This window comes from Salarias fasciatus, chromosome 5 (genome assembly GCF_902148845.1).
Source record: "Salarias fasciatus chromosome 5, fSalaFa1.1, whole genome shotgun sequence".
NCBI classification, from domain to species: domain Eukaryota; kingdom Metazoa; phylum Chordata; class Actinopteri; order Blenniiformes; family Blenniidae; genus Salarias; species Salarias fasciatus.
The window spans coordinates 26,536,874-26,551,819 of record NC_043749.1 but is presented as its reverse complement, the minus strand read 5'-3'; the positions used below and the strand labels follow the sequence as shown (position 1 = coordinate 26,551,819).

Below are 14,946 nucleotides of genomic sequence, written 5' to 3'. Positions count from 1 at the left end.
TAAGGAATGAAGAGAATTCAGCTCGCACTTTGCAGGAGGGAAATTCCCGAGCAATATTTCCCGGCTCCCTCTTTCTGTCCCCCGCCTCCCCCATTCCCTCAGCGTCCCTCCTGCCCCGCAGTATGCTGCCTGGTTTCTTCTTATATAAGAGGCCAATCCTGTGGGATGCCAGGGTGGCTATGGAAGTCTTTGATGGCCACCACACAAAGGCACAAAGGCAAAGAAGCAGGCTTTGATACCCATATCAGTCCCCCTACTGCCTCTCTGGCTTCATAATACACTCGGTGGTACAGCTCAGCTTCCTCTGTCAGCACATACAGACTACAGTACAAAGTGGAGGAGCCTCATCCTCCAGGGAGGGATTCACACACATTTACACAATGAATCCATGCATACATACTGCACGCGCACGAGCTCGTTGATACTGTACCCGGGCGCGCGTGCACTCCCATTCTTGCATTCTGAAAAGGATGCGTGCATGCGTGCATACATACAAACGGGAATACGAGTAGATGCTTGGCACGCTTGTCAGCGGATAATTCAAGCATAGCACAGAGCAATTTCTGTACAGCGTTTACTGACGTTACCCAACACTGACGTCATTCGGGTAAAATATGCCTGTTCGCTGGCTCAGATAGGCTCTCTTTTGGCTGCTGTGTTTAGATGCATACACTGTTCATGTGCACATCTGTTTCTTTGGGGGGGCATCCTGACACTTTAGGACATGGCTGGGCCACGGGTGTGTGTGTGTGTGCGTGTGTGTTCAGCAAGGCTGTGTCAGTGTCCTGGGAGCTCAGTTTCATGTCGTTTCCACCACCTGCTCGGGTCATTATTCCGGTCAGGGATGAGAGAGGTGGAGAACGCCGCTACACACACAAATACGTGGCATGAGTTCTGAAATGTGCTGTATGTGCTTTTGGAAAGCAGTCAACGCGGAGGAGCTCACGATGTGGGTGAAAAAAAAAAATGGGGCTGTTGGATTCAAGATAGCAGAAAAACAACATTCAATTCATGTTAAGAGGGAGCAACAGAAACACCACTCATCAGTCTCCAGTGAGCAAATTATAGTAAATAATTAAAATGAACAGCCTCACGTTTGTTCAGTCGTAAGCAGCGAGGCCTTGATAATAATTAGTTTGTTGCTTACAGTGCTTGTGTCATCTGGACGCCGCGTGCTTGTTTGCTCGACATGGAGGCGAGATGAGAGCATCTTGGATGTCTTTAGCTTGAAGCACCCAGTGTCCCCATATTTTGGGATATTTTTGGAGACTGAGAAGACAGATATACCCACTGCAGAAGCATGTCCAAAAGACAGCTCTCTTCTCTTCTCTTCTCTTCTCTTCTCTTCTCTTCTCTTCTCTTCTCTTCTCTTCTCTTCTCTTCTCTGAGTGCTGAGAGAAATTGTCATCATATTGGGATGACAGGGGGCTTTGATCTTCCGGAGGCACGAAGCTTAATGGTCTCTCTGCATTTCCATCTCATTTGATGCAATTTCATGCTTTCATTGACCCTGTTTTAGCTGATTAGAGTGATCGGGTATCAAATAAATAAATGAACTGAGTGCTACATAAGTAGTAATAAAAGTGATGATCGGTGAGATAAGTTACCTAACCGTGACACTGTTGCGTGTGCGTAGCGATTTTTGGAGACTGTTTAGCAGATATCTGTGGTTTGTTTTCCAAAAGCCGGCATGTTAAGGCACACATCTCATTCTGTTCAGAACAGTAATTAGCATTTGTCACTGGATCTTGACAAAAACTTGAGTCGGGCTCGCAATTCAAACACGTTAATTATTACCCTGCCAACCGTTCATCAAAACGAACATCCAGGACAATAGAGCTGGAGATGGAAGTAGTGGGAAACAGAGAGGACCAGAAATGATGGAGGGAGCTTCAACACAGCTAAAGTGAATGTCAGTATGAAGTCAAGGGGCTGAAATACCAGTTCTTCAAGTACAGTTCATCAGTTTAGAGGGAAATTTCATGTCCATACAAGCAGTGATTTCAGTTAAAGGTTCGGAGGTCTTTCTGTGTGGAGTTTAAATGCTCTCCTGCCATGTGTTGGATTTCTGCAGATATTCAAGTCCAGTGACATTCATATTAGATAAATGGTTTACTCCATGTTTTTAAGCATTTTGATAACCATTTACATGACGGTGGTGCTCAGACTCATTGAAAATGCACATTTTTGTCCATCTCCGTGGAAACGGTAGAACATGCAGTTTTTCTGAAACACTGCTACTGTGCATGCACACCACGGCTGGTGTAAATAGTTCCTCTGCACGTGCACGAGAAGGTGGACATCGACAACATCTGGCTCCGGAGTGTTGTGACTCCCCAGTCCATATTCTCCTGGCACATGGGAGAGTTAAATATGACAGTCAGCACAATGGCGGTCCAACTTGGTCGTCTAGCCTTGTGAATATGTTGCCATTGTTAATGTTTAGTGTATTATGTTTAATTTCATTACAAAAATTAACAGCAGCACTGAATAGTGGCTCAACATGAAAACTACATCGTTTTCAGTGTTGCTTCTGTTTCAAAGTCAAGGGACAACCTTTTCGAAATGTCGCGGTTAAAAACCTTTCTGATATGAAGATGAAAGAACAATGTGTTGAAACGTATCAGTGTGTATCTGTGTGTGTGTGTGTGTGTGTGTGTGTGTGTGTGTGTGTGTGCGTTCTCGTATTTCTATCCTTGTTGGGGCCAAATGTCCCCACAAGGATAGCAAAACGTGAAACGACGTGCCTTGTGGGGACCTTTTTCCGGTCCTAAGTAGGAGAAACAGTGTTTTCTTGACCATGTTGTTGTTACTGAAAAAAGTAAAAGTGCAAAAACATTTCTTTAGGGTTAGGCTGTGTTGTGGTGTGGGTTAGGGTTAGGGTAAGGGTCAGGGTTAGCGGCTAGACATGAATGGGAGTCAATGGACGGTCCCCACAAGGATAGAAATACAAGACTGAGCGTGTGTGTGTGTGTGTGTGTGTGTGTGTGTTGTTGTTGTGTCTGCTCCATTCAACTTGAACTCAGCAGTATTTCCAAAGGGTGGATGAATGTTTAAGTATTTGATTAAACCTTTAAACAAATTTAAATTTATCATAATGTGGTGTAGAAGCATAACTGTAGGTGAAAGCTGAAAGAAGAGGGTATATATGGGATCAGCACAGAGATACAAATAGGATACATGATCGAAGAAAAGGGAATATGCAAGTGAAAACACACTTGCTTGACAAGTGTCCTCCTGGTGGATTGTATTGCTGCCCTGCAGCACGCCTCCAGGCCTCAGCCCAGTTGGCTGCTACAGTCATGTGGAGAGCTACTGTATATCATCCACTCCTACATGCATAGAGGGAACGAGAGGGAAGGCGGAGGCAGGGAAGGTGGAGAACCTTGTGAGAGACACTGTTGAAATGCAGGAGAGAAAGTCAGCCAAAGCAAAGGAAGAGGAAAAGAAATTGAATGCAAAGAGAGGAGAAGAAATCAGCAACATCAAAGTCAGAGCAGAAAAGGGAGCAAGGGGGGTGGGATGTGATGAGGAAAGGGGAAAAAAATGAAGAAAATGGAGAAGGAAGGAACAGGAGGGTTGGATTAAGGAGAGCCCCAGGTGGAATAGGAAGTGAAGTTGCCAGCGCTCCCTCTGGCATATGTCCTTGCCTGCAGGAACACCCAAGAACCAGGGAGAGGGCAGCTGGTCCGGAGCCACGTCCAGGCCAGGACGTGCCAACAGTAGTCTGGTCATGCCAACACTGGGGATCCCATGCCAGCAACTGTCTTTGTGCGTAGAAACCCACGTCAAGCGAAACCTCTGCGGAATCTCTGAAAATAAAAGCCAGCGTTGTTTGCATTTTCCTCTTTTAGTATCTTGCAATTGCCTTTTTTTTCTTCTTTTTTGCTAACAAAGCAAAGTAGGAGCTTGATTTACAACAGTATTTGTCTGTAGACATTTCTTTTAAACTGCAAACTTCCTAAACAACATCTCAGTATCAGTGTTCAGTCATATAAACAACACCACATCATCAGTCGGATCGAAACGTTCTGACACCATCAACACAAGCCATTCGTCCCCGCCGCAACTTTTCTGACAACCCTTTCTTAAAACCCCCCAAAAATCTGAAGATTTGTGAGACCAGGATTTCTGTATTCCTATTGAAAATCAAGATCAAGAGCTTTTGCCCCTCTGCTCTATGGGAATCTCTTTCCTCCCCGAGCTCGCCTTAGGACGCCTGCTTTGCAGTTGACAGGTGTACCGGTCCAGCTTCCCTCAATAACAAATGGTAAGATTCAGGTTGGGCTTTCTGGACTTACTCTGCAGGATTTGCATGTTCTCCCCTGTTCGTGCTCCAGTTTCCTCCCACAGTCCAAAGCCATGTGTTTCAGGCTAATGAGTCACTCCAAAGCCCCATTTACATGACGTTACATGTAAAAATACTAACCTTTCATTGCATTTTCGGTGTTCTCAGACACTGAAAATGCAACTTTTTGAAAACATCTTCCAAGATGAAATGTTTGTAAAATACTCTGGGTCTGTCTTCATGGAACCAGTCGTGACTGACAGTCCAGATTCTCCTGGACTTAGTAGATTTAGAGTTGATGGTGACTGTAATAACAATCTGACTCGGTCGCCTATCCATCTGTACTCCGTACTCACCATTGTTAATGTTTATTACGTGTTGTCCTCTTTGTGCATGCGTGTGTGGTTTTACGCCAACTCGTGGCTCAACATGAAACCTACGTCATTTTCAATGTTTTTGTTGTTTCCATGGAAAGAAAAATCTTTTTTTTTTTTAAGCGAAAATTTAAAAATGATGCGTTTTCACCTGAGACGATGTCGTGTAAATGGAGTCTACACTGTCAGCATGTTTTTGTGTCCGTCTCTCTGCGTTTGGCCTGTAACTTGCTGGTGAGCTGAGGCGTTCCTCGCCTCCCCGCAGAGTCAGCTGGGAACAAATCCACCAGTGTGCGACCCTAAGTTGGATGAATCCCAATAGAAGATGGATGAATAGATGGTTTAACTTGATGATGTGCTCTTGCCAGTAGCTCATCCCCTCCAAACACTTCGCAGACAAACAGATGAGACTATTTGTTTTGTCCCCTCATTAGCCAATGACAGGCAGTGTCCTCCTGATGCAATCATTGGTCATTAGGAAAAGGCATTAATTCTGTTATTCACCGCAAACTCTTCTCTGTGTGCTCCTTGTAAAGTATTTATACTCATGTCTGTGAGACACACGGCTGGACAATAACCAGATATGCCCAATTACTAGGTGAAGATGGGCCAATGCTCTGATTGGGTTTTAATGATGAATGTGAATGTGGATGTATCCCTGTCAGCTGGACCCGCTGGCTGCCAGCAGAAACAAGTCAAACATGTCTGTTTCATTATTCATCACTATTTACAGCATTCCTTTAAGAAAATCTAAAGGCCCTTATGCAGCTTTGCAGTGCCAAGTTCTCTTATAAACATCTCTCATACCCTTTTTATGACGGTTGGAAAAACACTGTCCAAATTTAAAGTTAATTTACCCTGTAGTTAGTGATTGTTATCATTTCTTTATCCACAGCATTGAAACATTTATTCTGATATCTCAGCCACCTGATTAATGCAAATTAACACAGTTAAAGCCTTGTTAGCGGGTGCATAAGAGCAGGTTTTATAAGGAAAATGTGGACAACAGGGCATCGATGTGATTAACAGTACTGCAGAATCATTCTGAACACCGCGGCGAGCGCATAGTGAAGAGAACAACAGCAACAAAGTACAAACCCAAACGCTGCAATGTCAAGCTATCCTTTTGAATCCATTCCTGTTCAGAGGCCCGTGTTCATGCAGAACAACGTGTCTATTTTGGGGGTAAATAGCGCAGACTGAAGGTGTCTGCTGAGCAGCAAGGTGGAAGCATTATGTTCAGAGCGTGTGTGGAAGAGTGCGAGAGAGAGAGTGTACCTGACAAGCTGCTGTGTAGATGTGAGTGTAGGTGTCAGGTGTACTGTAGGCACTATGCAGCACAGCCCTCGGGGAGCCGGGCTGTCACCTCAGCGCCGGCTAATGGGGATCCGAATGAAGCAAATGCAACATGCTGTACAATCAAACACGGTTATGTCCCATATTACTCATTAACAACAACATTAATCAGCACTTACCAGCAATTGTTCACTGTTTTATGGGTAATTTGTATCGCCCAAATTGAGATTATGTCCTTTCAGAGTCAAATACGGTAATTACTCAAACTGTTGGAAATAATTTGGCTTCTTTTCTCATCAATTCTACTTTTTTTTTTCTCCAAGCCAAAATCAGAAGGAGACATTCTTAATTTTTGCTATATTTTCTAGGTAAACAATTTATCAGGCAGATAAAGTTGCATCGCCTTTATTCATTAACCCGGTGTCTTTAATTGGGCTAAAATTAAAGTGTGATTGTGTGAAGAGGCATGTTATGAATAATGACAGTAAGGACTCCACACTCTTTAGATGTGTCTGCACATATGAGCATCAGTGTCACTGCAGTGTCCAGTGTGTATTCGTGTGTGAGCGTGCACACGTTGGAGAGTGTGCATAGACGCTTATTTGTTTCTGTCGGGGAGGCTAAAATCTGTTCGGAGACTTGTCACTCCTGTTAGGCCACTTCAAAAACCGACTGAGGGAATGAAAACAACACAAAGTCCAGAAAAGACATAAAAACTCTGCGTGTGTGTGTGTGTGTGTGTGTGTGTGTGTGTGTGTGTGTGTGTGTGTGTGTGTGTGTGTGTGTGTGTGTGTGTGTGTGTGTGTGAAACAGTAATGAGATGTGGCTCTCTGTGTGCTGCATTGTTTGTTTCATCTGTGCGGCGATCCTTAAAACAGAGTTCATAAATAAAGTCAGGCTCAGGAAATATGAATAAAAAAGGCGTGAGGACAGGCTGAAGAGGGGAAACACAAAAAGCTTGGAGGACATGTCATGTGAAGTGGGATGAGCGCGAATTCTGTAAGACAATCAGAGCCGGAGAGCAAAAATCCCCGAGTGGTGGAGCGTGCACCCTCTTCTCCCAAGTCTTCTCTTCCAAGTGTGCATCGCCCAGGGTTGCCATGGTAACTGTGTCTTCGACAAGCTGACCACTTTGTGCGTGCACGCACACACTTGCACATACATTGTGTACACAGGCGCACATGTACTGTAGCACCTGGCCAGCCACATGCACACGCACACACACACACACACACACTCACACACACACAACCTACGATAAAAGAAGTCTGCTGTTGGCTGATAATAATCACATTCCTGCTCTGAGAGGCAGAGAAATTGCTCCCTCGGTGTTATGTATGTACATTGCTGTGTGACATTTTCTGCTTCTTGGAAATGTATTAAATCGATAAATAAATTAAGCTTTCGTTAATAAGTGATCAGAAATCCACCATCGGTGGAAGAAAGAATCAAACCCCTGCTGCAGTTCTCTGATGCTTTGGGAGATGTTTTGTCAGGAGTAATTTCATTTATGTCAATTTGGACTCTTGGAAACTGTGGCAGCCTTTTTTTTTTTTTGTTAGTTTTTTTCCGTTTTCACAGAATTAATAAAAAAAAAAGTGCAGCACGATTGTAAGCTTCAGACACAGCAATACCCCCCATCTCTGTTTTGTTCCAGACCCACAGTTGCGAACTGTAGAAATGCAAGGAAATGTTGAGCTTATTATTGATATGAGTTTATTGTTTATTGCTTCAGGATCCCCATTAGATGATACAGTAGTGACAACTATTCTTCCTGGGGTGCAGCGTGCTATTTTTGTTCCTGTAGACATATAAACACATTGTTAATAAGACAGGTTCTGTGTCTTTAATGAATATTCACATCATACGCAGAAAACTTCTACAAGTGACAGCTTATTTGTCAAAGCAGCCACATTACTTCCTGATAACACGTAGGAAATATCTGTGGTGAGTTAAAGCCCATTTACAGAAACAAAAATGGCGGTTTTAGCCCCAATCTGGTCCCATTCTGCAAGATGACTTTAACTTCTTACAATTGAAATATATGTTACACTTTACATGGTTAAAATTGACACATATTTAGGTGAGGGCCTGATGAAGGGTTAACCGCAGCTGAAACATGTTTGTATGTCGTGTCACTAAATCCAAGATCACACGCTGTTTCTGTCTCCTCTCGTCCAGCGACGTGTTAAATGAAGCGGAGAAATCCACGTTTCTGAGCGTACAATTACAGACCGCAGAGGGCCGAGCCTGAAAAAAGAACAGCCAAATGTGATTCCAGCCGTCTCTTCCCCTGTCCTCCTACACAGAGTGACCCCTTCACCTGCTCGCTGCTTAATTACCACGGCCCGCTATTTCAAGCGCTGGTGGTCCGATGCACTGACGGAGAGAGAAAATCATTCATCAGAGAGATTTTGGGGACAATCAGACTGTTTCTGTTTATTTTTACTTGTTCCATCAGATTGTTTGACGGTAACAGAATGTCCCTCTGCCTCCCTGCAGCCACCGGACAAGGAAGGCGGCCTGCCGAAGCAAGTGGGCAACAAGACGGAGTGCGGCCTGCTGGGATTGGTGCTGGACCTGAAGCGGGATTACCAGCCGATACGGAACCAGATCCCCGAGGAGAAGCTTTACAAAGTCTACACCTTCAACTCGGTCAGGAAGTCCATGAGCACCGTCATCAAACTTCCCGACGGCAGCTTCCGCATGTACAGCAAGGGAGCCTCCGAGATCGTCCTGAAAAAGTGAGTCTCTCTGTGATTAAAAGTGGGAGATCGCCCGTCCTTCAGTCAGGTGCCGGTGCGTTGTTATGCTTTCACCTCAGCCATCGCCAAAGGGCAGAGGCATAATGTTTTCGGGTTTTCCATCTCCTTCTCATTAGTGTGATTCTTCAGGGATGCCTTGAGGATTTTCCTGAGATTTGGCACACCATCACTCTCACTTAAGGGTGAATTGATTTTTTTCGTGGCCGAAGGCGAAGGTCGCTGTGACCTGCTTTTTATGAATGCAGAACGTGAGGGGAGCCGCGAGGAAATCTGACAGCTGTTCACTCAAGGTCACAGAGGTCAGACTCACACAGAAAAAGCCCACGTGTGAAGAGTTTTGTGGCTTTTTTTTGGTGGTGATTTCTGCTCTGCACATCAAAGAAATTCAAATGTGCCAACTTGTATTTTATGTTCAGATATCCACATTAACCATTCCAAAATATATAAAAATAATATCAGTAAGTACAGATCTTTTGGGAGACCTTCATAAATATATTCATTCAGGCACAACCAAATGAAATGCTTTTGACTTTATCGCTCCAGCGGTGAGCATTGATGCTAACCAGGTTTAAAATAACCATGCCTGGCAAGCCCGTTAAAATTTCTAAATTAGTTAATCACTCAATTTTTGGGAATTGTTGATGATGAATAGCACATTAGAAATTCTCTCTTGAACTTGCAGAGCATGATTTTCCCAGTTAAGTCAATCTTTGGTGAGAAGTATACTGTATATATGTCGAAGTCACAATAGCGATAAATTTAGGAAATACCGTTGGGAGGGTGGAGAGGAAGAGGGCGAAACACCAAAACTATCCAAAGGCATAAAAGAAAGCATACAATAAGAGTTTAAAGCAGGAGTTGAGACTGTTTGACTGATCAAACACATGAAGAAGATGAAGATTATTGAACATAAATCAGAAGACCAGCTTGTTACAGCCTCAGTGCAATAATCAAAGTGAAGGCCTGAGGAGAAAGAGACTGCAAAATACCATGTAGTAGGCGAGTATTCAAACAGAATTCATGAAATAACAGGACTTCCAGCAATCTCCTGCCCATGCAGAAATAACAGACCTGAACCAGAAAATTCCAGCATTTAGACACAAACAGAAAATCAGCCTGTCAGCTTGTGGGTAAATGTAAAGCCAAGGGGCGAACGGCCTTTCCCGTTGGCTGGGTTTTATTGTTTGGCAGCATTATTATTAAGTTTTAAATGTCACAGGTTGAATGTAAACAGCAAGCATCAAAGTCCAGCTCAGTGATTGATATTCCTCACGCTCGGCACGTTGTTTCTCACTCACGCTGTGAGTCTGTTGCATTAGTGCGGTAGTGTGATAAATAACATGTCATTAACACTGCCTGTATGGCTCGCGTGATGACAAATATCGAGTAACAGGAGGAAGAAATTGATGCTTGAAATTTCAAATCAGAGCAAGTAAAACTTCTTAAGGGCTACCTAAGCTCTAATATAGACCAGGACTTGTTTTTCTGCATTTATTGCCGTTGTGTTGTGATCATTTGAGCGACTTCAGATTTCCTGGTGTTTTAGATCCGCCTTGCCGCTACGCTTTAAATAAACAAAATCAAAAACAGCACAAGCCAAACTTCCTCCATGTTTACAGCCTTTTTTCTTGGCTTCCTCGTTGTTCGACCTGCTCATCCCCCTCCGGTTTGGGGGTGTGGAGCATTTGCATTTATTTCTTTTCCATCCATCATTAGCCTGATATGTATAATACCACTGGACTTCGGTGCCACCGTAACAGCGAGCAAAGGAGCCATTTTATTTTCTTAAGGAGGACTGCCAACTAATGATTCCAATTATTTTGGTGAAAATGCTGCTACCCTTAACCACATGTTTATTTATTTGTTTATTTATTTGCTGTTGTTTTTTTCTCCATGATGTGATCAGTAGATAAGAGATCATATCCACAAACTCTGTAGGTCAAATTTTCTTTTTTCTCGACACACGCGGGCATGCAAAGTTCAATTTTAACCTCCAAAGAAGCAGCTGAGAAAAGGAACGCTCATTAAGGTTGGTTTTCGTGGGTGTTCTGCGTCGTTCCGCCATACGGCCTTCGACGGAAATGTAAATAAATCGCAATTTGTGTAAACATTCACAGCCAGCTTGTTGATGCTCTTCCTAAAGATGAAGCCGCTGCATTTCCTGCTCGTTTGACCCACGGGCCGTTCTTTCTGTATATCTGACGCTTTCAGACCAATGCATTTCCAGTTTTTAATCTTCCTTTTCCTTGGCAGGAGCCTTAGCTCTGTCTATCCTCTGCTTCTTATTACTACATTATATTAAGAAGCTTACAACGTCAGTCACATTACGTGGAAAATGTCTGTTGTACTCTCGCAAAATCATGATTTCAGTTGCCAAATTACATCTTGTAATAATGATTTAACATTAAAACATTGCCTGGCTGAAGGGTTTGACTTCAGACACTGTTTTCCTGTAATGATAAGAGTGACACTCTTCACAGTAACTCCTGCTGCGACTCGTCTCTTCTGCAGATGCAACCATATCCTGAGCGAGGTGGGCGAGCCCCGGGTTTTCCGTCCTCGAGACAAGGATGAGATGGTGAAAAAGGTGATCGAGCCCATGGCGTGCGACGGCCTGAGGACCATCTGTGTGGCGTACCGTGATTTTCCCAGCGATCCCGAACCCAACTGGGACGATGAGAACAACATCCTCAACGACCTCGTGGCCATCTGCGTGGTCGGGATAGAGGACCCAGTCAGGCCAGAGGTAGGACCACGTCAGATATTTTGCTTATTTCCTCTGAGAGGAGGCCATGATGGGCTAAAGCTGTATCTGCCTGGCTTCGATATCACTTTGAAGCAGAATCTCTACGCAGAAAGATTTAGGATATTCATCAAGTTGAGGAAAATTGTTTCATTTCTTCAACTCCAGCCAAATTTTGTTGCTTTGAATAAGTTGTAAGATGTTATTGAGTTCCTTCATTAGTTATATCTGCACACAATACCGTCTAATTTGTCCTTGAATCTTTTTTTAAAAAGATCTTCAATTCTTGATAGATTGCCAAACAAGTTTTGTTTTTCTTAACCTGTAAAGTGGAAATTGGTGCACTTGACATGTTGTCCTGCTGCTGACTGCCAAGATTTAATTAAGAGACATCTCTATTCAGAGACTTCACTCGTTTGACCACAAATTGTGGGTCATTTCTGTTCATTCCAATCAAAATTGAAAATGCCTTCATCAGATATCGGCTGACTGTTCGGTCACTTTTATGTTGATGACACTGAATTTCTTCTGCTTGACAAATCAGATTGCCCAGTTTACATGGGCACTGATTATAGTAATCAGACTGACTGAACCAAGAACATCTTCTGCTGCAGTGGGTCAATACCAAAATGCTTTTCATTGGCTGACATTGGCTGTTGGAGACACAGTGACAAGTGTAAATTCAGTCCATCACATTCAAGTCCACCAATAATGAGAATGGATTTGTTAGCTTCACCACCAAAAGTTGTGTTTCTCTTCTTTTGCATTGTCTCCTGCATTGACCGGCTGTGCTTTGAACATTTTCCCAGCATACCATGCGTGAAGCTTCATGTGGTGTAAAACAACCCAGTGGGGTATTAACATGAACTCTGATTGTATCATAAACGGGGTTACGCCACCTTCCCTGATTCCATCGTAATTTTCAACAGATAGGGCCGATCTAATTAAACAGAAGTGTTTACATGGCCTCGGTTAAGTGCTTAATTGGATTACTTATGGCCCATCTAACCACAGCTATGGGTTTATTCTTATCTAAAATCATTTTGGGAATAACACCTTTATATTTATTATCTGTGTTTCACATAATTCATGTGATTTACAGATGAAGTCGAGTCAATTAAACGATCAAGTTAAACATTTGACTGTTCGGTAATTCGATGAACCTTGTGCGGATGGATCTTGGCCAAGTGTCCTCTGGAGGAGTTCTCTGAGCTCGTTTGGATTTTGCCTGATTTGTAATCCAGAAGTTGACAGTTTGATGCCTGCTGAAGCTCTGGCTCGGTCGAAGTGTGCCGCGGTCACTCCCAGTGGTGTGTGAAACCTGATCTGCATCAGTCACTGTTGGTTTCTGTGTGAGTGAAGAAGTGAATGTTGCTGATTATGTAAAACACAATGATGTTATATAAGTAAAGTTCATTTACCTCTCAAAAAGATGATTTTACAATTTTCTTGATACCTGCTATTAAGCATCTTTACATTTAGATAAATTCATCAATATTTTCCTCTCAAACATCCAGATTTCGTTTATTTGATGGTGACAGGAGTGAGGAATGAACATTTATTTCATCATTGAGACTTAAGCCTTCTGTCTTGCCGTGGCTTCTTGCTTACCCTGCTTTGAATGTGACACCGGCACATCTGTTGTAAACAAAACTGTGGTAAAGAAAAGTGAGCAAAGTAGTAAGAAGGTGTCACAGAACGAGACGCTGACAGGCTGCACAGTTCAGCCGAGGGAAATGGATCGGCTGTCGTTCGAAGGACTCGACGTTCCAGTGCACGTGTGATTGGTTGCTTTGCTGATAGCTTCACTAAATGCTTATTGATTTATATGAAATGCACAGTTCACTAATCATTAGCCAGCTGGTTTGTTTTTCTGACATGCTGCACCTCTCACTTTTCCTGTGCTGGTCTCAATGCAGCACATTGTGTTGTGTTTGGAACATTTGAATTAAAACACTGTCTTGAATCAGTTTTACAACATTTATATTACATTGCAGTTATTTCTTTGTATCGGGGAAACATGTGACAATGCCTTCTTCACTTGCTCAATGAATCCAGTTTTGGTTAAAACTCAGCGATGTGTAAATGTGACCTGAATCTCGGGCCTTACCTGCTTTTACCACAAACTTTCTAACGATCAAACAAATCTAATACCGGTGGTGTCTCCAAAGGTTTTCAAGTACTGAAGCAAACACGATTTGACTCCTCTCTCCGCCTGCATGTCTCACGTCACCGTCCACTGATCCTCCGAACAGACTCTTACTCTCCCTGGAAAGCAGGCGACACTCCGACCACGCTCAGCTTACCAGCGCCATCTTTTGCATTTCCGCCAAAGCAATAGCTGACATGATTATGGAAAAATTAATAACGAAAAGAAATTGTACAAAACAGAAGAAAACCTGGCACATTAAAAAAATACTTAAACAGACATTAGTAGTTTTAGAAAGCTTGTTTGTTTCTGTTGAAAATAGCACTGTGTGGTTTCATTTAGCTAAATGAATGAAGTGATTATTTGCCCAAATGTCTCGTATCTTCAGAATTCAGTGAGAAATCTGATTCCTCATGGGGACAACCCATGTACATTTCTATTCATCCCACAAATGCTCATTCCTCACAGATTTATTTAAAAATGTACATAATTTCCTTAGTGTTTCCAGTGGTTTATGATTTATTTATCAGAAAGATTAGAAAATAAAATCCTCAATTACAAATTTCACTATTTTTGTGTGCATAATATAAAGTTCAATTCCCCCCTAAATAAATAAATCTTTTCAATAATCCTTGGTTTTAAATATCAACCATGCATGTGAACATTTAATATTTAACATTTAACTTGAATGTAGGATTTTAATTTTTATTTTTCCATATTTATCTCTGTAAAGACGGAAAAATAACAATCAAAGGCGATGCGGAGGTGTCGTACGGATCTTTAATGTTGAATTTCAGAGGGATCCAGGGAGAGAGGTATAATTGGAAGAAAGCGTATCTGTATACAGTAAGAAAGCTGACCTTACATGACAGCTCTGCAGGTGGAGAGGAGCAGGAAGCTGACTGACTGCTGCATTATTCAGCTTCTTCCTTTTATCCTTTTTTTTTTTTCCCAGTCTCCGACAACGTCTCTCATTCAACCATTGCCCGCCGTGTTTTCTGCTTTCCACCCCTCTCTGTGTTGTGAGGTTTCACACTCACCTCTCAGTGGCTGCTCTCTCTTTTATTTTTTTTCTTCCTCTCTCTTTCTCTTCTGTCTGAAGTACAGTTATGTAAGCATGTGAAGCCCTCGCAGGGGAAAGTCAATACAAGACAATTGACAAGTTATCGAGAAAAAAAAATCCTGTTAGCAATGATATGTAAGATGTTTTAATGGGTTGACCAAATATTCCACAAAACATTCAAGTTCAAACCCCCAAAAGTGTGACTGATACACAGGTAAATCGCCAAGTACTGCATGTTAGCACCCAGTAGACTGTATTTCTGTAGAAG

The 14,946-nt window shown here is 42.7% G+C and overlaps 1 protein-coding gene across 9 annotated transcripts in view; it reads left to right on the top strand.

Annotated features, from left to right (window-relative positions):
• atp2b2 (ATPase plasma membrane Ca2+ transporting 2) overlaps positions 1–14,946 on the top strand; it is a 100,448-nt gene that overhangs the window by 72,167 nt on the left and 13,335 nt on the right. For all 9 annotated transcript variants that reach the window (XM_030092177.1, XM_030092181.1, XM_030092180.1 and 6 more), the window contains 2 exons: positions 8,461–8,702; positions 11,235–11,469. In XM_030092177.1, coding sequence (XP_029948037.1) covers positions 8,461–8,702; positions 11,235–11,469 — 477 coding nt within the window. The remainder of the gene's footprint in view (positions 1–8,460; positions 8,703–11,234; positions 11,470–14,946) is intronic.